General features: G+C 45.6%; 1 protein-coding gene across 5 annotated transcripts in view; it reads right to left on the bottom strand.

Annotated features, from left to right (window-relative positions):
* Ripor2 (RHO family interacting cell polarization regulator 2) overlaps positions 1-22542 on the bottom strand; it is a 217532-nt gene that overhangs the window by 7493 nt on the left and 187497 nt on the right. For 3 of the 5 annotated variants that reach the window (XM_076573068.1, XM_076573069.1, XM_042278294.2), the window contains 8 exons: positions 20385-20572; positions 16174-16342; positions 13461-13596; positions 11150-11311; positions 8710-8868; positions 5379-5581; positions 2193-2276; positions 671-761 (listed from right to left, as the gene is read on the bottom strand). In XM_076573068.1, coding sequence (XP_076429183.1) covers positions 671-761; positions 2193-2276; positions 5379-5581; positions 8710-8868; positions 11150-11311; positions 13461-13596; positions 16174-16342; positions 20385-20572 — 1192 coding nt within the window. Of the gene's footprint in view, positions 1-670; positions 762-2192; positions 2277-5378; positions 5582-8709; positions 8869-11149; positions 11312-13460; positions 13597-16173; positions 16343-20384; positions 20573-20656; positions 21853-22542 lie in introns of those variants that run through there. The other 2 variants (XM_076573071.1, XM_076573072.1) reach the window with 1 other exon arrangement.

Here is a 22542-nt window from a genome sequence, read left to right as displayed (position 1 = left end):
GGAGAAAGAAAAAACAATCGTTGTCATTCTCAACCTCCCAAGTCTACCCAAAAGGAACCAAAAGGGCACAAACCTTCACAAAGTGAAGGCGGGGAGCTTGCCTGGCATTCCAGAATGAAATAATGCCAGGTGAGACTAGGACAGCAGGGTAATCAGAGGTCACTATGAGGCTGAGGCGACTGGGGTGGACAGCATTCACTGGAGAGGTCGGGGACATTGACTTTGATGTGCCATCCTCACACCGGTAGCCAGGATTTCTAGAGGTCCTCTCTGGCTTCTGGCTTCCAGGTTCTAGCGTTTTTTTTTTTTTTTTTTGCTTTTATGGGACAGTCTCACTGTGTAGCCTAAGCTGTCCTTGAACTTGAGGAGATTCTCCTGCCTCAGGCTCTTCAGTGCTAGGAGTACAGGTATGAACCACCACTTCCCAATCATAGTCTTGACTCTGAATAGGGTATAGACTGATGATGAAGCCTTGGAGATAACAAGGGAGAAAAACCCTGGTTCTTGTGCAGAGAGAATAAGGGGCAGGGCAGGATCTGGACACAGTTGATCTCTCCTGTGTCAGGAGCAGTGGGTGCAGAGCCAAGGGGAAGTGGATGAGGCAGGGACAAGACACTTCCTTCCAGTTCCCAAGAGACCACCCGGAGCAAGCAAACACAGACAAACTCACCAAGAGACAGGAGGGTTTCCGAGGCCACGGTTCTGATTTCTTCAGTGTCAGACTGACACAGTGTCACTAGCATTTTAATGCTTTCTGTGGCCTGCCGGGGAAAATAGATCAGTGCCTGACCCTTAGACGCAGTCTTTCAGGAGACTAAATGGCGAATTCTTTAAGCTGTAGCCCACTGATTCCAAAATGACCCTCGTTTTAGAACTCTCGTGCTTGTATTGAAACCACATGTTGTGTGGGATTCTTTTCATGAGTTGGGGGTGGTTTGGAAGGAGGGCGTCTGTTCCCAGAAGGGACGGTGTCTTCTGGGAGAAAAGGAATAGAGCAGTGGGCATGGTCTTCTCAGCTGGGGATATGCCTGGGTTAGAACCTAAGTCCGGTAGAGCCCACATAGACGGCTGCTGTACCCTATGTGTCTATCCGTGTGAAGTCTGGAGCAGAGACACTCAGCTATGATGAGTCACAGCACACCAGGAGAGTGCCCAAATAAATACTTAACCAATGGGAACATTTTTTGGGTGGGGGTTGGGTCACTTGAAGGTAATTTTCTGACCATGTAACAAGGAAGGCAAAATTTCCCACGGCTGTTTTCCTTCACAGATCATTAACGTTTCCTTTTATGGCATTAATCCCTTGTTTTCACATCCCTCCAGGCCTGCTCCTTGTCCCCTGTGCCCATCTAAGGTTTTAGTAAGCACTAAGGTGTGGCTCTCTCATCCCCCGCCCCCCCCAATGTTTTTGTGGTAAAGGCGGGTCCCACATGAGGTTCTAGCCTTCCATTGGAAATCTGCAGCCTTTGCATTTAGCTCTCTCCCTGCTCACTAATGCCTCCTCTAGCACATAATCATCGCTCAGGGGTCAGCTGCATCCAGCATGCAGCCTGCAGGCCACGTGTGGCTGAGGCTAACAGTGTAGCCTGACACAAAATCATAGATTGGAAACAGTGTGTGATTTTTTTTTTTTTTTTTGTAACTTGACTGTGAACTTTGTAGATGATGTCATAATGTCATGGTATCAAAGGCTGCACATGCCTGCAAACTAATTTCAGGAGAAAGGATTGGGGAACTCAGTGGCAAACTGAGTTGAGACACTTCAGTGCAGGCTTTGTTTTTCTATGCCAATTTGTACACAGTAAACATTGGGGAAATGACCATATCATCTCCTTTGTGGGTTAAAATACTTTTCTAACAGTGACCCAAAGTCACTCTGGCTCTTGTGGGCAGTGGGAAACCGCAATTATTCTCTACTTGATGACTTTAACAAAATCCTGTGCAGTCCTACAATTGTACAAGGAGAAAAAGGACCCTGTTCATGCAGCTCCAAAAAGATAAGGGTCACGGCCACAAGAAGGGCTTTGGATAGGGAAGGAACCTGATATAGCCATGTGGCATGGCTTGTCTCTAAGCTCAACGGACTGAGTTGTTCTAGGGCTGACCAGGGATGGGGTCTCTGAGTCCGGACAGGGCTGAGGGGCTTTGATTTTGGAAGTGTGGGGCTGGAGGGCTTTGGGACTGGGCTTTACCTCCAGGCTCTTTAGTGCCAGGCAGGCTGCCTTCTGTAGCTGGAGATTGGTCTTTGTTAATGCTTCACAATAATAGAGCAAGGCCTGGAAGGGAAGAAGAGATGCTGTGAGACATTTTGAATGGTTTGTCATTCAAACAGTATGTAAGACCAGGGAACAAGGGAGGGTAATTGGGGTGGGGGAATGTTGGAGGCCACGAGAGGGGACCAACAGGCAGCACTGGAACTCATGGAACATGGCTGGGCAGTTGGCAAAGCTACAGCCGAGTGAGCCTTGGAGAGGCAAAGCCCCGAGGACTATGTGTCCTGAGGACCTCGTGCTGTTAGTGAGCATAGCTCTGATTGTTGCTGTCAGGGTCACCACATTCCTCATCATTTGTGGGTTGTATGAAAACTCTCAGGGGGTTTCTAGCCCCTCACTTGGCAGTATTACTGATACTTACAATAATAGTGATTGACTTTTTCCACGCATTGCTGCTGGAGCAGATTAATGATTCAATCACCACCCTTAGAAAGAATTTAGACATGTAGAATTGTTAGCAAGGTTAGGTTAAGGTGTTTTTGTTAATGGCTTTGAGGTAGAAAATCTTGGGGAACAATTTAAAGTTTAGAAAGGCACATAGTTGAGTGAGGGACTTGTTGAGGTCAAGAAACAGGACCAATGACAGCCTGGCTATTGCTGGCTGATGAACCTTTCTTGCTAGGATAGGTTGGCGATCAAAGGTGATCATTAATTCCTTGTACCCATTTCTGCCCTCAGCTTCCTGATATAAAAAATGTTGATGAGTGGGTAGGCACCCTGCAGATTCAAAGTAGAGCTGCCTGATTGTATTACATTTTTATATTTGTGGTTACTTTAAGATTTTTTTTATAAAGTTACCTTTTGAGATAAATAATAAAATGATTGGTCCTTTCTTTGTAACTGCAAAATGCAGTCTGCCAGCAAAAGAACTGGCTGAGAAAAAGACCTTGCTTGCTTACACTCTGTTAACAAGTTGCTTGGGTATGAATGTATGTGGGTTCTTGGGAGAACTTGTTTTTCACCTTCCTATGTAATCATGTAAGGGATATGGAAAGCATGCTGTTTTTACCTGTGTTCATTGGGATACATAAGCTGTGAGGGAAAAACTAAAGACAGGGGAGAAGGAGAATACCAGGAACGATGAAGAAGGAAAGATGTGGAAGGAAGACCTCAGGACGTAGCCAGAAGGAAGGAAGACCTCAGGAGAGACAGAAGGGAAACATCAGAAGCACAGAGTAGAACAAGCAACAGAAAGAACAATAAATCAAAGAACTAAGCTTTGGCCCTCAGAAAAGTCCTCGTGCGTTTGTCTGTCTGTCCAGCAGTTCGCCTGCTCTACACCTCCTCTTCAGTTTCTCTGGCCTGCTGAAGGCTTGGCATTCATCAGCAACCTAGATGAGATTCTGACATGTTGGAGGTGTGTGTGTGTGTGTGTGTGTGTGTGTGTGTGTGTGTGTGTGTGTGTTGTTTCCCTTTTTTGCTGTCCCCAGAGAATTAAGTTTCACTCCCTCAGTTAAAAAAGTCAAGTTGAGCGATTAGTTCTCTGACTCTGTGGATCCCCTCAATCCCTGAGCTGGAAAAGGTGGGACCTTGCATAGAATATCTTCTCTCATATGTGATATATAAATTTTAAAAATCCCCTTTTGTTTTGTTTTATGTGCATGGGTACTTTCCCTGTATATCTGTGTGTAATGTACATGCAGAGACAGGAAGATTGAGGCAAATTTGAGGCCAACCTGGTCTGCATGATGAGTTTCAAGCCAGCACGGTCTACATCAATAGTTCCAAGCTAGGCAAGGTTATATAGTGAGACTCTGTCTCAAATATTTAGAAGTCTAGGGCTGGAGAGATGACTCAGAGGTTAAGAACATGGGTTGCTCTTCCAGGGGACCCAGGTTTGATTCCAGCCACCCACATAGCAGTTCACAATTGGCTGTAACTTCAGTCCCAAGGGATCCAATGCTCCCCACCAAAAGACCAGGGAATGTCATGAAAAGGGAAGCAGAAAAGAATGGAAGAGTAGGAAGACAGGGAGAAGGCTACGAAATGCTCTCTTCAGGGCCCAGCACAGCTATAGCACACATGGTCTGGCAACAGCTGGGTGCCTCAACAAGACTGGACCTGCCAGGTGTGGATCAGGGAGGGGCTCGTGGGACTCTATCTCCTGACTAATAGTTGCTGGTGGATTCTGGGGGAGAGATATTATCTTTAGCTGTTTTCTGAATGGTGCATCCACTAGATTGGGCAGTTCCAAACCCATGGGCACATAGCCCTGGTGAAACTCAATGGATTAAAGAAAGAAACAATGTGGGAAGGAGAGCTGTGGGAGGAGGTAGATATGACAGAGGTAGGAGGAGATAAAAGAAGGTGGGGTTACATAGAATGTACTGTATGTGTGCACTAAGTTATCAAAGAACAGATTTAACAATAGAAATGAAAAAATGTTACCCATTTCTGTATTCTAAAAATGATGAAAAGTACAGAAAGATACTAGTTAAAATATATATGTGTATAAATAAATATAAAAATTACCACCTGAGATAAACTGTAGCATGGCCTTTCACACAGTTTTCAGGGTAAAAAAAAAATCACAAAATCTCAAAAGTTTATTCAAAGAGTTGATTGGTATAGTCTACCAGATTGTAGACTCAGGGTTGGAAGATATGACATAATGATTATAGGTTTTATTTTAGTGATCAGTTTTTTTTTTCCCTTTGTTGGTTTTTATTTTAAAACCATACCATTTTTGCTTTTAATTGACAGAATTATGTGAATTTCTGGGGCGGAGGGCAATAACTGAAGACAAGGTGTGATGCTGAGATCTGCCTCCTGTGTTCACACCTCCTCACACTCACCATTTCTATGACGATGTGTGATGCTGAGATCTGCCTCTGGTGTTCACACCTCCTCACACACTCACCGTTTCTAGGGATTGGGGAACTTTGAACTCTTCCTTTGCAGTCATTTTGAAATATATTAAAAACTGATGTGATGCTAGTAACCATAGTAACACAGTTTGGTAGCTTCGTTATAGGCCTACCTTGAATTCTCAGTAATGCTCCCGCTTCAGCCTTAAGGATGAGTGCCGGGATTGGAGCCCAGCTGTGTGTTAGTGGTAACTGACAGTTAAGCCTGTGGCTTGACACCCGCGATTTAGTGTCCTACCTTTTCTCTGAAGTGCTCGTTTTTGGAGGCTGCTGCCAAGTAGAGTGTCACAGCCTCGCTGACCTCATTGTCATCTCTGGTAAGCAGCAGAGCCAGGGTCCTGAGGACTTCCTGTTGGGCCGGGAGGTTGCTGGGTGTGAAGTCGCTCATCGTCTGCAGCAGTTTCTCATCTCTCAGGGACTGCAGGGTCTGAACCATGGCAACTGGAAGGTGAGGAGCCAGAGCTCAGGTTCTGATAGTGCAGTGACAAGTTTGTGGAGAACGCAAGCATTTCATTTATGTCTCCAGTGAAAGCATACGCATAACAGACACAAGTGTGTCAAAACTTAGTCTATGATAAAGGTGGTGTTTCAAATTAGGGAGAAAAGGTCAATAATTTAAATAATTATGATGAGCTGAAGGCAAATTGTAAAGTTGAAATGGTGGCATACACACACACACACACACACATATATATATATATACATATATATATATGTATATATATTTTAAAGATAGGATCTCATATAGCCTAGGCCAGCCTTGAACTTTCCATAAAAGATGACCTGAAACTTCTGATCCTCCTGCTTATTCCCAAACGCTATGGTTTTAGGCATTCATCACACAGTACCATACAGATGAATTAAACAGTCAAATGTAAAAATATACAATGAAGAAAATAAAAAGAAACATTATCTGCCACCTTCTTAATATTTATAGTTAACCCTGTCTTTCAGCCAAAACTATATGCTAAAACCGTAATCTTAGGTGAAGGGTCGGGATGGAAGGGAATGTCATTTAATTGATAGGGATCTAGAGACAATATGATGAACTATAGGATTTTGAGTTTCACTGGGACAAACTGGCCGTATTCTGTGAATATGGAATGGAGTCTAACCCCTAACTAGATATCCAGCAAAGATATCTCTTTGTCTCTAAAATATAATGATGAGATTGTGTCTATTCAGTAATGGGAAATTCATGGGAAATAGATGGGAAATACAAGAAAAACAGATGGGAAATACATGGGAAATAGATGGGAAATACATGCAAAACAGATGGGAAATAGATGGGAAATACGTGGGAAACAGATGGGAAAGGAAAAGCCAAAGTTCACCTCCTGTAACAGAGTCACACCTTTCCCATAGTGAATAAAGGTGAGAATAATCCAGATATTTTTGCTTTAATTTCCTGATTTCTTTGCTGTGGATGTCTGTTAGTTCCACTGCTTTATACGTAAGCACACCAATAAAAATCCCCAAAGGAGTATTAAGTAACAGTTAAACAAGTCACAGAAAACATTTGGCAATACAAATACACAGGATACATCCAAATATAAGGGCGATATAAAACTAATAAAATTTTTTAACATAGTTGATATTAACAGCATGAGGCATATTAAGTTAAAAACGAGATATAATACTTTATAAGGAACAATCACACTGGGGACATTAGCTCAGAGTACAATGCTTGTCCAGTATGGGGGATCCTGGGTTTAATCCCCCAGTACTGCAAGAACAAACAAGAACACAAACAGTTAAACAAACAAGGCCCAGTCTAAACAAGATACAATTTTGAAATCTAAAACCTTGCATGTTCAAATGAAAAACTACAATTAACAAGTAGGGAAAAGAGATTTGAATATATATTTTCTATTTCCCAAACTTTCTGCAATGCAAAAATTATCTATTTTATAATGAAAGAAAAATAAAAGACATTTAAAAATGAGGGAAGGGCCGGTGACTTAGCCCAGTTGGTAGAGCCTCACACATACAAAGTGAATAGGTTCAATCTCCAACATCCTATAAACCGGGCATGGTGGCACACACCTGTAATCTTAGAACCTGGGAGATAGAGGCAGGAGGGTCAGAAGTTCAAGATCATCCTTGGCTACATAGTAAGCTTGAGACCAGTCTGGGCTAGAGACCCTGTCTAATAACAAAAACAAAAACAAGTGGCTGGAGAGGTGAATCAGCATTTACAAACACATACTACTTTTGCATAGGATCAGAGAATTTCATTCTCAGCACCCAGGTGGAATGGCTCACAACCCTTTAAACACTAGCTTTAGCGGGGGTGGGGGTGGGTGGGGTCGGGGGGTGGGTCATACAATTCCCTCTTCTGGTCTCTATGGGCACTGCACTCACACGCACAAAGCCACACTTGACACATATATGCATAATTTAAGATAAAAATAAAAGTTTAAACAAAACAAACCAAAGACAACCCCCCCAAAAAACCCCAAACCAAACCAAACAAAAAAGCAAAACCAAAACCAACCACATTTCCCAAAAGTTAAAAGGTATTTTTTCCCCACCATTATCCCCCATTCCTACTGCTGAATGAGTAGGTTTTTTCAAGGTCTATCACTAAGAGACTCAGGAATATGAACTGCCACACTAACCCCTGAGTAATTCAGATGTCCGACTAGAAAACTGATCTACCCTTGGCAAGCCAGGGTCACACGTATGCCAGGAGGCTTTGCATCTGTAAGAAAGGGTCTCCCTGACCCGGTCTTTGGTGCCCGACACACCACCTGCAAGGCTTTCTCTAGAGCATATGTGTCCCATGCTAGACAGAAACGTTTCCTCCTTCAGGATCCCAAACAACACCCACATTGCTGCAGGATTTAATGTTCTGGAAAGAGCAGAGCTAACCTGGATCTGAGCCTGACAAGTTGATGCTGTGTGGTGCTGGACCAGATGATACCTGGTCCCAGAAAACACACCCCATTCCCTCCCGTCCCTTTAGCCCGGGTTGCTAAATCTCCATGGCTTTATTGAGCATAGAACCGAGAGCCAGAAACCAGACCCTGCCGGATATTTCCTGTTTTCCCAAAGAGTGTGGTCCTCTACTCAGAGAGGACATATACAATATTTGAATTGCCCTGTGAAAGGATTGGGCTGAGCTTGCCACACCCCTCATCACCCCCTTCACCTTCCTTGAATGGGCAGCCTCGTACTTTCCACCTTTTCTCATTTTCCCTCCCCACTGTCTCACGCCAGCCTTCGTCGGGAGTCCACGTCTGTCTATTCTGAATAAGGATTCCACCACAAAAGGCAGTGTGAAATAGCACTGCAAACAGGCTGAGAAGGGAAGGAGAGCAATGGGATCTCCAATCCCCTGCCAACTTCCTGTTTGGTGAACCCCTGCTGGGGACCAGTGTGCTCAGTGAGATCCTGTTCCAACACCAGGAAGTTTGCTAAAACTAAAGGCCCAGAAGTCACCAAAGAGGCAAGTCTCAGCTCAACCGTGGAGGGCGAGCATCACTAATAATCCTGACTAGCAAGACCAGAGCTGATGCCAGACCGAGACACTACCGGCGGCAACACGACAGGAGACCACATCCTACCTTGCCTGGCCAGCTGGCTCAGATAAGTCTCCAGGTCACTCACACCATGGCTGGTAAAGAAGCTGTAATACTGAAACACAGTGATGACTTCTGAGGAGAGGCTGGAGGAAAGCAGAGGCTCCGAGCAGTCCAGGATTTGGGACACCAGGGTTCTAAACACTGGGAAGGAAGAGACAAAGTGGCTTAAGGAACATGGCCATTCATTCATCCATCCATCCATCCATCCCTCAGTTCACTTATTCATTCATTCATCTTTTATCAAGGTATTTCATGATGACTGTGATAAACCATTACACTATGGAAAATGTGAACATCATTTGTTCACATTTCCTTAACCTTTTATCATGGTACTTACATTCATCTTTAGCATGGTACTTGTTATTCATGCATTCACTTAAACTATTTATTATTTATTTACTTTTATGTGTATGGCTGTCTTGCCTGTGTGTATGTCTGTGTACTATGTGTGTGCTCAGTGCCCAAGAGGGCTAGGAAAGGTAATTGTATCCCTTGGGATTGGAGTTATAGACAGTTGTGAGCTGTCATGTGAGTACTGGGATTGAACTGGAGTCCTCTGGAAGAAGAGCAGCAAATGATTTTAACTGCTAAGCCATTACTCCAGCCCCTCATCCACCTTTTATTATGGTACTCACATTCATTCATTTATTTGCTCACCTTTTATCACACTTGTCTTGTGACACTTACATCCATTAATTTGTTCATTCACCTTTTATCGTAGTAGTATAAGGTAAAGTACTTAAAGTGAGCTAATCTTCAGTGTATAGCCAGAGAGCCTTCCCACTCTCCATATTCACATGATACCACTCAAATCAGAATGTGAAAGATTACCAGCATCCCTCCAGGCATTCTTGGGGTCCTTCCTTTTGGTAGCTACTCAGCCTCCCCAAAAGGTAACAAATAACCTGAATTCCATTTTTGTTTTTGTTTTTGAGGCATCAGAGCCCAGGTTTGCCATGTATCCAAGGCTGGCCTTAGGCTCTTGATCTTCCTGCCTCCATCTCCCAGGTGTTACAATTACAGATGTTCATCACCATGCCCAGCCTCAGAACTTGAGTTTTATCAACATAAGTGAGTGTGAACTTTCATGTCAACAGTTCTTGAACTTTCATGTCAACAGTATATACAGTATGTACTTTCTATGTCTTGTCTATGTTACTCAACATAGTCTCTATGAGACTCACCTGTAGAGAGACTATGTTGCCTGTAACAGCAATAGAGTCTCCGAGAAGGGCTACATGATTCTCTATGATATCATTTGTTATAGTATCTCCATTTTCACATGGCATTTGAGTTGGCACCAAATTCTGGCTATTGTGACCAAAGCTCTAAGTCTTCTTATGCATGTCTTACACAGACAGGAGTGCTTAGGAAAACCCATTTCTCTTCATGTATTTAAGAGGAGAATTAAGAGGAGAATTACTGGCTCATATTGTAGGCACAGACTGGGATTCCATAGAAACTCCCGACTCTTCAAAAGTCATTGTACCATCTGACACTTTTGCATCGGAGGCACTTTCATGGAAAGAGCTTACTTTCAGACCATATGCCTATGAGTCCCATGTCTATGAACCTAAGCCACTGCAGACCAAGAACACCCAGGGAAAAGCACATCTATGCTGAACACGTAGAGCCTTGGAAATGCACTCACTCCCCAAGCAATGTAATCTAACAACCATTTACTTGGTGTTTGCCTACCCAAGTGTTATAAGTCATCTGGAATATACAGGAGGGAGTGTGGAGGTCGTATACAAACCCATACCGGTATAAGCAAGGGATGTAAGCAAACACAGATTCAGTCATGCATGGCAGGTTCCAGCACCATTCACCCACAGACACCAAGGGACAACTGTTCAAACGTGAGCAGCAAAACAGACATGGAGTACTTGTGGGCTGGATGTGAAATGGTTATCACAGGCTCAAGTGTAACTTGGTGCTCAGCTGGTGGTGCTGTTTGGGAGGCTGTGGGAGCATTGGAACCTAGGGGTTAACTGGTTGCCATGGCCTTGGGGTGAGCCTTGGGGTTATAACTCGGGCCCATTTCTGCTTCCAATCTGTTACCAGCCACATGCTCCCTCCACCTGGGATCAACCCGCTTCCGCTGCCAAGCCTTCCCTGCCAGGATGGGCTGTACCTGCTGAGATGGGACCAGAATATACCTTTCCTTTACAAGCAGCTTCTGTCTGGTGTTTTGTCACAGCAGGAGAAAAAAATAATGAATACAGTCCTTAAAAAAAAAAAAAAAAAAAAAAAAAGCCACCGCTGGCACCCTGCATGCTCAGCACCTTTTTGTAGTCTAGCTGACTAGCGGATCTCTTCCCTGGAGAGCATGTACATCTCTTTCCAGGCTGGCCTTTTTGCGTGCCCCCCACTACCCAGGTGGCAGGGGAGGAGGAGGAGGCCGCCTCACTGCAGGCTGTACCTGGTTCTGCCAGTCCTGGATAGTCTTTGTTGACAGTCTGGGCGAAGCTGGCCTCCAGCTGCTTGATCACTCTGTCGGCAGAGCTGTGGTAGACCCCCATCGGGCTGCAGCACTTGGTCCAGAAAGACAGTAAGGACAGCTTTTTGTGGAATTCCGGGATGGCTGGAAAAGAGGGATGCTGATGAACAGGTGAAGGTGGCTGCCTGGGTGGGGTGGGCAAGGTGTCCCCAGGGACATTGTAGCTTTTCTTTTGTGTTTTTACAGACTGTACTTTTATTTTTTAAATATTTTAATTAATATAATATAATATAATTAATTATCTAAGACTAGGTCTTGTGTAACCCAGTTTGGCCCTCAAACAAAGATAACCTTGAACTCCCAATCTTCTCGTCTACCCCAGGCAACTTTTCTTTCTTCCTCCTTTCTTTCATTCTTCAAGCACATGGGTGCATACCAGTGTGCGTGTGCGTGTATGTGTGCATGTGAGTGTGAGTGTGTGTGTGTGTGTGTGAGTGTGAGTGTGTGTGTGTGTGTGTGAGTGTGAGTGTGTGTGTGTGAGTGTGAGTGTGTGTGTGTGTGTGTGTGTGTGTGTGTGTGTGTTATTGGGGATTGATCCTAGGATCCCATGAATGCTCTACTACTGACTTATATCTCCAGCCATCACTTTACCATTGATTTTGAAAAATGGTCTTGCCCAGGCTAGCTTTGATCTCACTCTATAACACAGGCTGGCCTTGAACTGGCCATCCTCCTGCCTCAGTTTCCTGAGTAGTTGAGACTAGATATATCACCACAGCCATGAAGACTGTGGTTTTCAGTTGGAACTACTACAAGACTCTTTGGGGACTGGCAGGTGGTGCAAAGGAAACCCTCCTCCCTGGCTAGCAAAGAGAACACAGTGAATGCTTAGCTGTTTGCTCTCTAAGACAGAAGGCTGCTCTGTCTTGGGGAGAGCACGATTATCGCCTGTGACTTTATAGCAAAACCACACAGGATCAGCGATGCAGATTTCAGGAGAAGCCCTTGGAAGGGCTGGAACACAGCAGTGTTTGCTGGAGGAGCCTTTTCCCTGCCCTGTGGCTCTCAGGCCAGAATGAGCAAACCGTACAGCAGTGGATGGCACCCGCTCACAGTCACACTTCTGGGTGGCTGTGATCAGCAGGAGCCTGGGACACAAGTCGTTTGCAGCCTGAGTATCTGCCATTCTCCCACCCTTTAGACGACTGCCAAGGTCACCTTGCGTAGCAGGAATAGACAGTAGAGGCCGAGATCCACAGGGAGACCCTCAGGGGAGTTTTAGGCTCAGTCACAGATTACCCAGAAGTCTGTATTTCCATTTATATCTGATGTGAAAAAGAGAAGCCCTTGCCTTTATGAAGGAGCCCAGTGGTCAGATAACAAAAAGTCAAGGGCATCTTCCCCATGCCAAGTTCTGCTTTTGTAGCCGAGGAATGGCTCAATTAAAGTGCTTGCCTTGAAAGCACAAGGACCCGAGTTTGAGCCCCAGGACCCACATTTAAAAAAACTGGTGACATAGTGCTCGGAACCTCAGTGCTGGGGAGGGAGAGACAGGAGGATCCCTGTTGTTTGCTGGCCAGCTAGCCTAACTGACTTGGTGAGCTCCAGGGCAGTGAGAAATCCTGTTTCAAAAACCAAGGTGGATGGCTCCTAAAGAATGATATATGGAGAGATGGGCTCAGAGGTGAAGAGCACTGGCAGCCCTTCCAGAGTTCCTGAGTTCAATTCCCAGCAACCACAGGGTGGCTCATAGCCATCTAAAATGAGATCTGGTGCCCTCTTCTGGTGTGTAGGAATATATGCAGACAGAACACTGTGTACATAATAAATAAATAAATAAATAAATAAATAAATAAATAAATAAATAAATAAATACTTTAAAAAAAAAAAGAGAGAAAGAATGATATCTGAAGTTGACCTCTGATCTTCACACACTTTGCACCCTCCCCCAGAATTCTGCTTCAGACGCTCTCAGAGCCAGCCTGCCCTGCAGGTTACGGCCTTGCTGATTCTCTTCCACCACCATCCACTATGAGGGTCGGATTTACCAACTCCGTGTGCTACTTAAAACAATACAGGTTACCTGGCCTAAAGGCCATCTTGGGTACAGAAAATGTCTGAGAAGCTCTGCCTGGAGGTGGGTGCCATTTCGGTGTGTGCGTTTCGTCTGCTTTTGACAGAAAAAGCTGTGTGCCTCTGGCTTGGCTGAGAAGGCTGCTGCTCTGCCGTCCAGGGAGCGGGCGCGGGTCTGTGTGCTCCGGTTCCAGGGACGGCCTGCAGGTGGCGCACTTACCTTCCACCACAGAGGTGATGTTCCCAAGGTTCTCGTCGCTCACTGCAGCCAGCTTCTCCATCACCAGGACCTGCCTCGCTAGCTTCTCCAGCAGACTTCGTGCCACAAAGGGGGTTTTGCTGGAGAAGACGATTTGCTGACAAGACAAATAAAAGCCCTTTTAATGACGTCGAGGGTGGTGACCTTGCCCTCTGCGCCCTTCCCAAAGAGGTTGCCCAGGCTGACCTCTGCGACACTTTTGTCCCGGCCCGACAATGTTCTTCATTCTCTGCAGTTCATGAAATGATACCTGTTTTTGTCACTCTCAACTCTTCACTTATGTATACGTTCTGGAATTTTCTCAGTGGCAGCGTTTCTAATTATCGCGAATTTCCCACTTTCCTTCCTTGTTTCAGGCAGGGTCTACCACGTGTTTCAGACTGGCCTGGAATGATTAGCTCAGGCTATCCTCAAACTCATAACCCCCAGGCCTCAGCTCCCCAAGTGCTGGGGTTTTTTTGGTATAAATTCCACGCTCAGCTCTGCCTTTCTATGTAAATCTCAATCTCCTTGACTTTCCAAACTGAAAATTGAGAGCATATTATGTGGTCATTCTCGTAGTCGGACCTTTCCTGAGTAATCCAAGAGCATTGTCTATGTACCTGGAGCCACTCTGAGCTCTGCACATGTGTGAGCGCACACAAGCTCACAAGGACCTAATGAGGAGACTCCTGTTGACATCTCCATTGCCACTCCGAGCTCTACACATGGCCTTGCCAGAGAGGACAGTGCACTGACTGCTGTGTGCCAGTCAACCTTCGGGAGAAAACGTTCCCCCTCCGTGGAAGAGACTTCTTTTAAGTTTTATAGAGCACTTCACCTCTCAAAGGCTGGCTGGTGGTGTGCCTAGCACATTATCAGAGTCAGAGAAGAGAATCAGAGACCCGGAAGAATCTTAATCAGGTAAATAGCGGCAGCTGGTGAATAGTGAGTAGTTAGAAGGAAACAAAAATCCTTTTTTTTTTTTTTTTTTTTTTTTTTTTGAGACAGGGTCTGACTCTGTAGTCCAGGCTATCCTCAAACTTGCAGCAATCCTCCTGCCTCAGCCTCCCAAGTGCTGGGATTGTAGGCCTGAGTACCATATCTAGTTCAGTTTATTCACATTTACCAGGCAGGGGAAACACGGCCTCTGTGAGGCTGGTTGTCCATGTCACAGCGAGAGCCTTTATACTCAAAAGATCTTCAAACAGTGCAGGTCTGCCAGACGCCAGGCTTTTGACAGGCAGCCCATTTCCCCTGGCACATGCAGGCATCACCTCTGTGTCTCAGCTGCTCCATCAGGCGGTTCTTTTCTTGGAGGCAGTGTCTTGCTATGTAGCCCAGGCTTGTTTTGAACTCTGATCCTCCTGCATGTATCTCCCCCAAGTGCTGGGATTACAGGCGTGCGCCACTATGCTCAGGTAGTGTCTTTACTCATGGTGGAAAATCATATTCTTCTATATTTCACATAAATGTGTGACCAGCACCGCCCAGCTCCTGGCCTTCCCTCACTCCGCTCCCTGCCACTTGGTTTTGGCTGGCTCAGGGACATGCCACTCTTCCTTCTGCGGCCTGAGTGGCTGATTTCCGTAAAGCTGTGATTACAATTGTTTCTCTGTTCTTATCCTGTTCCACACACACCCAAGCAATCTGGGAGAAGATCCAGGCAGTGAGAAGCAAAAGAGCCAGGCAAGGAGGAAGCATTTCAATCCAGGCCTCTGGGAAAGTGTCCTGTTCAGGACAGCTGACAGCCTTCCTGCTTCAAAAGACATTCAAAGCATTTGCTTTGGGACTGCAATACCTCAGGTGTAAGCATTTCAATTTCTGTTGAACTGGAGAATGAGAAGGAAGAAGGAAGGCCCTGTGGTGCTCCAGTGTGAGAGCTAAGTGGTGAGGAGATGACCTGGAGGAACGCTCCTTCCCACTGCTCATAAGAATTACTAGTCTGAGCCAGCCTGCAATCCCAGACTTGGGAGCTGGAGGCAGGACAACCAGGAGTTCAAGATTAGCCTCAGCTATGTAGTGGGTATGAGGACAGCCTGGCTTGCATCAGGCTTTTTTTTTTTTTTTTTTTTTTAAGAAAAAAAAAACTTTCCCATTCGCTATTTGGGGAAACAATGACCTGCTTCTGTAGTACATTGTTCTTAGTGCTACATGTGGTTAGAAATGAACTCAACATCACATTAATATCTATTTAGTTAACGCTGTTTTCCAACTCCGCCTGTAGATGGCAGCTTTGTCTCCCTTTGTCCAATCCCTCTCCTTTACTACCCAGAGGTGAGTTCGATGAGAGCATTGACCATATTCTGCCTGGCACCCACTATAGTCTTCAGACGTAGGTTTAACTTGAAATTGAAAACCCAGGCTTAAGAAAGGGTGAACAAGCATGGTGGTGGTGTACACTTTTAATCCAAGCACCCAGGAGGCAGAGGCAGGTGGATCTCCGTGAGTTCAAGGCCAGCCTGGTCTACAGAGCTAATTCCAGGACAGGCAAGGCTGTTTGTTACACAGTGAAACCCTGCCTTGAAAAAAAAAAAAGGTGGACATGTCCGTCAAGTTTTTGTCTTGCTTCAAATCAAAACATGTACATTTTCTAACCTCTGGACTCTCATTTCTTTGGCAAAGCTAAAACACATACCATGTATACCTTCCTGGCATGTCAGCATCCTCATCCCCCACACGCCATGCATCCTACCTGAACGAGCTGGGTGCAGTACTGTAGATGTTTGACAATGGTGAGGTCCAGACTCTCGTTTCCTGTGGTCAGTGGGAGCGGGCTCCCTGCCACACTGGTCCCTACGCCTGTGTCTTCAGTCAGAGCTTCGCTAAGGTGGCCCCTGGCTTCCGGGTGAACTGACCTGTAACTGTGAAGCCGGAAAGTGAGTGAAACACAAGTTCTTTCTTTCTGTGCCCAAACCTCAGGCCAAGTTTATGTGGTCCCCACTGAAATCGTCTGTTCTGGTGGAAGCTCCACCTGAGCCCTGGCATCCATATACTCAAAGAGTCGGGGACGATTAGGTGGAATCCCTACCTCTCTCTCCCTCCCAGACTCTGCCCCATTCCGGAAAGCTCCCCATCTGCGGCTCCTCCCACGGAGATGCCCGGGACCACGCCTACCGGCTGTTTAAGATCCGGCCCATAGATCTGCCACGTGTGCTCTCATGTTCTGCCTCCTGCCTTCCTGAGAGCCACCGGGAGTACTCTGCTTTGCATTGCCCTGTTTATTAAATCTGGATTTATTCATTTGGTTTATTGCATCAGCGGTGGAGGAACCCAGCAACTAGGGTTCCAATTCTTATCACTGTCCTTCCCCGGGTTGCTCTCAAAAGCAGAGATACCTTTGAGAATTACTTATTTCAGCTACCGTTGCCCATTCGCCAGGTATCCAGAGACCATGCGAACGTAGGCTGCCGTTTGCTTTCTGAGCACAGTGAGCTCTCTGTGAAGCAGTTTCCCTGGGAAGTCTTTGAACCATGCCCTCATCCTGCACGCGCCTCACTTGCCCACTCTGGGGACCGGGGAGCTGCCAGCTTCTCTGGGATTCAACAGTCCTGTGTTTGTGGTTTCCTGTGAGTGATTCCATTAAAGAGTGATCTCGCAGGCCTTGACCTGGCCTCATGCCAATTGCCACTTGAAGACAAGAAGAAAGAAAAGCTGCCACGGGCAGACAGTGCTGTGAACAGTGAGACGCTGGAAGGGGAGTCTAGCTATGCAGATCTCGGCTCAGTCCTGTTTCTCAGGCTCTCTTTAAACCCCATGCACACTGTCTGAGGTTATATCATAATGGACACACATTAAAAAGTTTGATTTCGTGTGTTAAACAATTTTCTTCCTTCCTTTCTCTTTTTGAGACATGGTCTCACATAGCCCTGACTTGCCATGTAGCTGATGTTGGCCATGAGTTCCAGTTCCTGATTTCCTGTCTCTACCTCCTAAGTGCTGGGATTACAGGTGGATTTCACTATGGCAGTTTATTCTTTTTCAGTGGAAGTACATTGTTTTATTTTATGGGTTTTTATGGGTTTTATTTTTATTTCTTTATTTTTGGTTTTTCAAGACAAGGTTTCATTGTGTAGTCCTGGCTGTCCTGGATATCATTCTGTAGACCAGGCTAGCCTCGAACTCACCTGCCTCTGCCTCCTGAGTACTGGGATTAAAGGCATGCATCACCATGGCTGGCCATATTTTATGTTTTTTTTTTTTTTTTTTTTTTTTTTTTTTTTTTGAGCTGAGGATCAAACCAAGCCCCTTGTGCTTGCTAGGCAAGCGCTCTACCACTGAGCTAAATCCCCAACCTGGTTTTATGGTTTTTAAGTTTACAAATAAGTCTTATATTTATCTGGGTTATTTGATTATTTTATGATCTGAATACATAGAATTTTCTTTTTAAAAATGATTTTTTAGAACATAGCCTTCATCGTAAGAATCCTTATAAATCAAAGCTGTTATACACCAAAATTAACCAGACCCAAAGTCTATGAATCTCCATGAACTTCTTTGTTGCAGAATATTAAGATTTGTTACATTTGTTTATGCTGTGGAACATTTGTTTAATGATGCAAAGATGTGTTGCATTCTTTTATGTTGCATTCATTTAACTCTGTGAAGCTGTGTCACTGTGCTCTGGTGTGCACTTGGAGGTCAGGGGACAACTCTGTCCAGTTGGATCTGTCCATCCACATGTGGGTACCGGGGAGCCAGCTCAGGCTGCCAAGCTCATACAGCAAGAACTTTGCCCGCTGAGATATCTTGTTGGTGTCTGCTGAAGTTTTGGTAGGCATCATGGGAGCCCCAGAAAGACCCAGAAACTTTATAAGAGCTAACCATCCTTTTCATAATTGTGTCAAAATTTAGCATTTAAATTATTTATATATTTGGCCTAATAATATCTTGAAATATTTTTTCTGCTTTTTTTAAATTTAATTTCTTTAGATTAGCATATAAAAAGTGGGATCACTGTGGCATCTCCATATCCGTGTGTCATTATACTTTGTTTTCATTCATTCCCTTTCCCTGTGTCCCTCTCTGTGCCCCAGTTTTATTTTTTATATGCGCAGGTGGGAGGGGTGATCGTGTCGTTTCATACATGGAAGGCTTGAGTAGCAAGGATGTTGATAAGAGTGCCTGGTGCACACGGGTACACAGTGGCAGAGCCTTTGGCCTTTTGCCTCACGATCTGCAGTGTCCACAATGGTAACAAACCACACAGAAATCTTAGGAGCACCTCTGTGCACCTCTGTGCACATTTTTCACATAAGAACCATGCTCAGCTTGCTTGCGTACTGGCAGCCAACACATACTTAGAACATGTACACAACTCACACACACACTTGTGCATGTATATGCCAATCACTCTCAATGCACACACTACACAGGCACAGTCTATATATACATATACACTTTCATACATATGTGCACATGCATGTACATGCATGCATTCTAATGGGTGTGCATGCTCTCCTATACCCACACACAAATATATACATATACATACATACACACACACACACATATATATATATATACACACACACACACCTCTTCCTATTGCTTCTGATAACATACAATAAGACCAATTTGATTAGATGGATTTAAAATCAATGTTCCGTAAAGTGTATGAAAGAGGTGATATATTTGTTAAAATGCTGCAGTCTAGAGCTTTACCTGATCTTTATATACAACAGTAAAAGCTAGCAGGTGTATAGAAAAGTTTAAGTGAAGAAATATTTTGTAAATTCAGTCAAGCCAAAGAAATATCAATGTAGCATGAAGAACTATAAATTAAATACCACGTTTTCTACATTTTATTTCCTTTTATTCCCAGTTTGCTCAAGGAATAAGTTTTTGTTCTTATGTATCTATAAACTTGGCCTTATTTTGGAAAAGGAAACCTCTCAGCAACAATAAAAACCAAAAATAACAGCACTTCACTGACAGCTCTGTGAGGTCGGACAGCCAGATCTGCTGTAATTTGGAAACCTTCTTATGTCCTCCGTTGTACCAAAGGTAAAGCCAGAGGAGACCACCCCTTCCTCTGTTACATGGCGGTGGACTCTTCCTAGCAGGTGACTGCTGACCATCAAGTTTCTCTTGAATCACACAGTGGGCCCAGGACCTGGCTCTGGGAACACTGGCTTGGCTGAGGGAGGACATCTGATGCAGAAGGTGACACATTTTCTACCTGGAGGGACACAGATCTAATGGAGTGCCAAGCATCCGCTTTTGCATTCCAGGAGAACTGAAGCCTGGCTTTGGGAGGCACACCAGTGATTTCCACCTCGTGCGGAGGTGGAGCTGAAGGAAAGAGAGAAGGGCCCTGAGAAAACAGCTCAGCCAGTCAAAGGCTTTGGAAAGATGAGGCACAGCAGGACGGTGGGTCCAAGTCTGGTGCCGCCTGGTGTGGCTAATTTAGAATGTCCTGCGTGTGGTCATTCTACACGACACTTGCCCGTGTACACAAACTCACACGGATGCTTCTCCTTGTAAGAAATAAAAGGGACTTGTGTTCCCTATGCAACCTCCAGTCGGTCAGCAATATTTAGAAGGTGTACTCGACAATCCAAAGGAACGGCAAGTCAAGTCATCCCGCAGGTGTGCCCAGCCTTTTGACATTTTGGCACAATATTGTCATCTACAAAAGTCCATGCTCAAGAACCATGCAATCTAGATATTAACAAAAGTCACAAAATAATGCCATGTCTTCAGTAAGTTTATGATTTTTGTGTGGGCTGCACTCATGCTGTCCTGGGCCACATGTGGCTGCACGTGGCCTGTTAGGGTGGACATGACGGCAAGGGTTGCGTCATCCTGGAGCTGTGTACCAGGTTGCCCCTGACAGTAACGGCGGGGGGTGACTGTATCAGCTGTGATGTGAGAAACGTAAGCTCAGGCGGTCTCCATACTCACCCAGTTTTCTCAGTCTCAGTGTCTGAAAACACGGAGTCTGCTCCTCCTCCTCCAACGTGGCAGGCCTCATCCCCATCCTCTTCCTCTTCATCAAGGTCAGAGGTGTTGAGGAAATCAAAGCTTTCTAACGCACTCTCAACCGTCAGACTGAGGCTGGAGGATCTGCTGCGGCTGCCTGCCGGCTTGCACTGCAGAGGCAGAAGGTACCAAGGAGACCATCAACACACCAGGGGGACCGGCAGGACCCGGGGCAGCCATGGGCAACGTGACACTTTCTCATAGTTTTCTAAGCCTTTATTTTTGGTTGGCATTTAAAATCTTCATCTTGAGAAAAAGAAATACAACCACAGAGAAAATGGCACAACAGTTGTGATTTGGTCTAAAAGAATCCAGAGAGAAGTACACAGGAAGAATAAGTCAGCCACTGGGGGTCACTGGGTCACTGGGGGCGCAGTGGGAGGGTCACTGGGTAATTGGCAGAATCTACCTATGTTTAAGTTGTATTACTACAATCACAACTTTAAAAAACGATGACCTGAAAATCTTGGGGAACAGAAGTGATGTATTCCTTTGGTGTAGTGTTCATGACCAAATAAAACAGAATGAGCAAGCCGGGCACCATAGCATTTACCTGCAGCCCCAGGCACTCAGGAGGCTGAGCTGAGAGCACCATTGAGCTCATGCATTCAAGACCATCCTAAATAGAGTGAGACTGTCTCAAAAACATTTTATTTTTAAATCAATCCAGCAGACAAATTTTAAAAGCCACTGAGTCATCGCTGACTGTTAACCAGAACAGTGTCTGCCACAGAGTGCCACGCCTGGAGCTCTGTGTCTAAAGTATGCTGTAAAGAACTGACAAAACCAATTCCAGAAAAGGAAACTGCTCAGATACACCTGCCCCCCGGCTGACTAGGAAGAAAACATGGGAAATTGCCATGTTCCGTTCAAAGATGCTTTTTTCTTGAGCACTGAGCACAAAGAGGAACAAATGAGTGACTTGGTCACGATGGGAAAATAGCCCTGGTTTCCTGGACGTCTGCCTTGAAAGGAACAAGTCCCATGACCCCTCTGGCCAGGCCCTGGAATTGTGGGGACAAGTTCCTTCTACAGCAGGTTGCAGGATGTAACCGGAAGCACAGCTGGCTGGCAATGCCAGTGGCTAGGCCTGGAGACAGAGAGAAGCATATCCACATATTCAAGAGGACTTGAGGTGGGCTGACCAGGACAAGCCCTGCAAAGAAGATCCACTAAATGTCCTCTGTCCGGCTAGGAGGATCCCCGTGCTGATTCTTAGCACAAGGTAGGAAGGGCCTTTCGGGAATCTGTCCCAGACACTTGGGATGGCACAGAAGCACATGGGGAATGTCTTTCAGTCTTTTAAATCACGGTTGTCTCATTCACCCTCAGTGATCTCCGTCCGGGAAGCAGCCTCATTGAGTCTCTGATCCTCAAGATGTTTAGCATCCTAGGAATGTGAAGGAGGAAGAAAAAGAGAGAGCTTTGTCCTGCGGAAGCCACTCGCCCCACACCTACGCTCCCAACGAGGCTGCTGGTCTCAGGGAGAAAAGCGGAACTGCCGTGGACTTGGCCTGTCTTTCGAGTCTTCTTTCCTAAGCCATCCATCTGTGTAGCAAGACGATGGCTTCAAACATTGGCCACAGCAAACAGACAGGCGGATGAGGGTTTCACTAGACAGTATCAGGACAGTACTGGACAAGAACAGGGATGAGCCAGAAAGGGTTCTGAGACCACACGGTTTTATAAGATGGACAGATAATGAGCCCAGCGTATCCTGATGAGCTGAGCCTAATCAGCGCCTTAGACAGGCTGTTGGACCCTCACCCTTCTCACTGGAGAATAAACCCCATCACTGTCTTTCTTCAAGGCACCTCCTTTTACCTGGAACTCGCTCTGTAGCCCAGGCTGGCCTTGAACTCACAGAGATCCGCCTGCCTCTGCCTCCCGAGTGCTGGGATTAAAGACGTGTGCCACCACCACCTGGCTTCAAGGCACCTTCTTTAGTGGGGCTGGCGTGTGCCTCAGCTCTTTGGAATGAGCACCTCTTGTTTACGAGGCAAAGCTGGTCAATCATGCAGATGGGAGGCAAGATGGAGTGCCACCCCAGAGTCCTCCACGCTTGAGCTCTGAGTGCATA

This window comes from Peromyscus maniculatus, chromosome 5 (assembly GCF_049852395.1).
Source record: "Peromyscus maniculatus bairdii isolate BWxNUB_F1_BW_parent chromosome 5, HU_Pman_BW_mat_3.1, whole genome shotgun sequence".
Lineage (NCBI taxonomy): Eukaryota > Metazoa > Chordata > Mammalia > Rodentia > Cricetidae > Peromyscus > Peromyscus maniculatus.
Note: the sequence above shows the minus strand (reverse complement) of the source record. Positions and strands in the feature narration are given on the sequence as shown.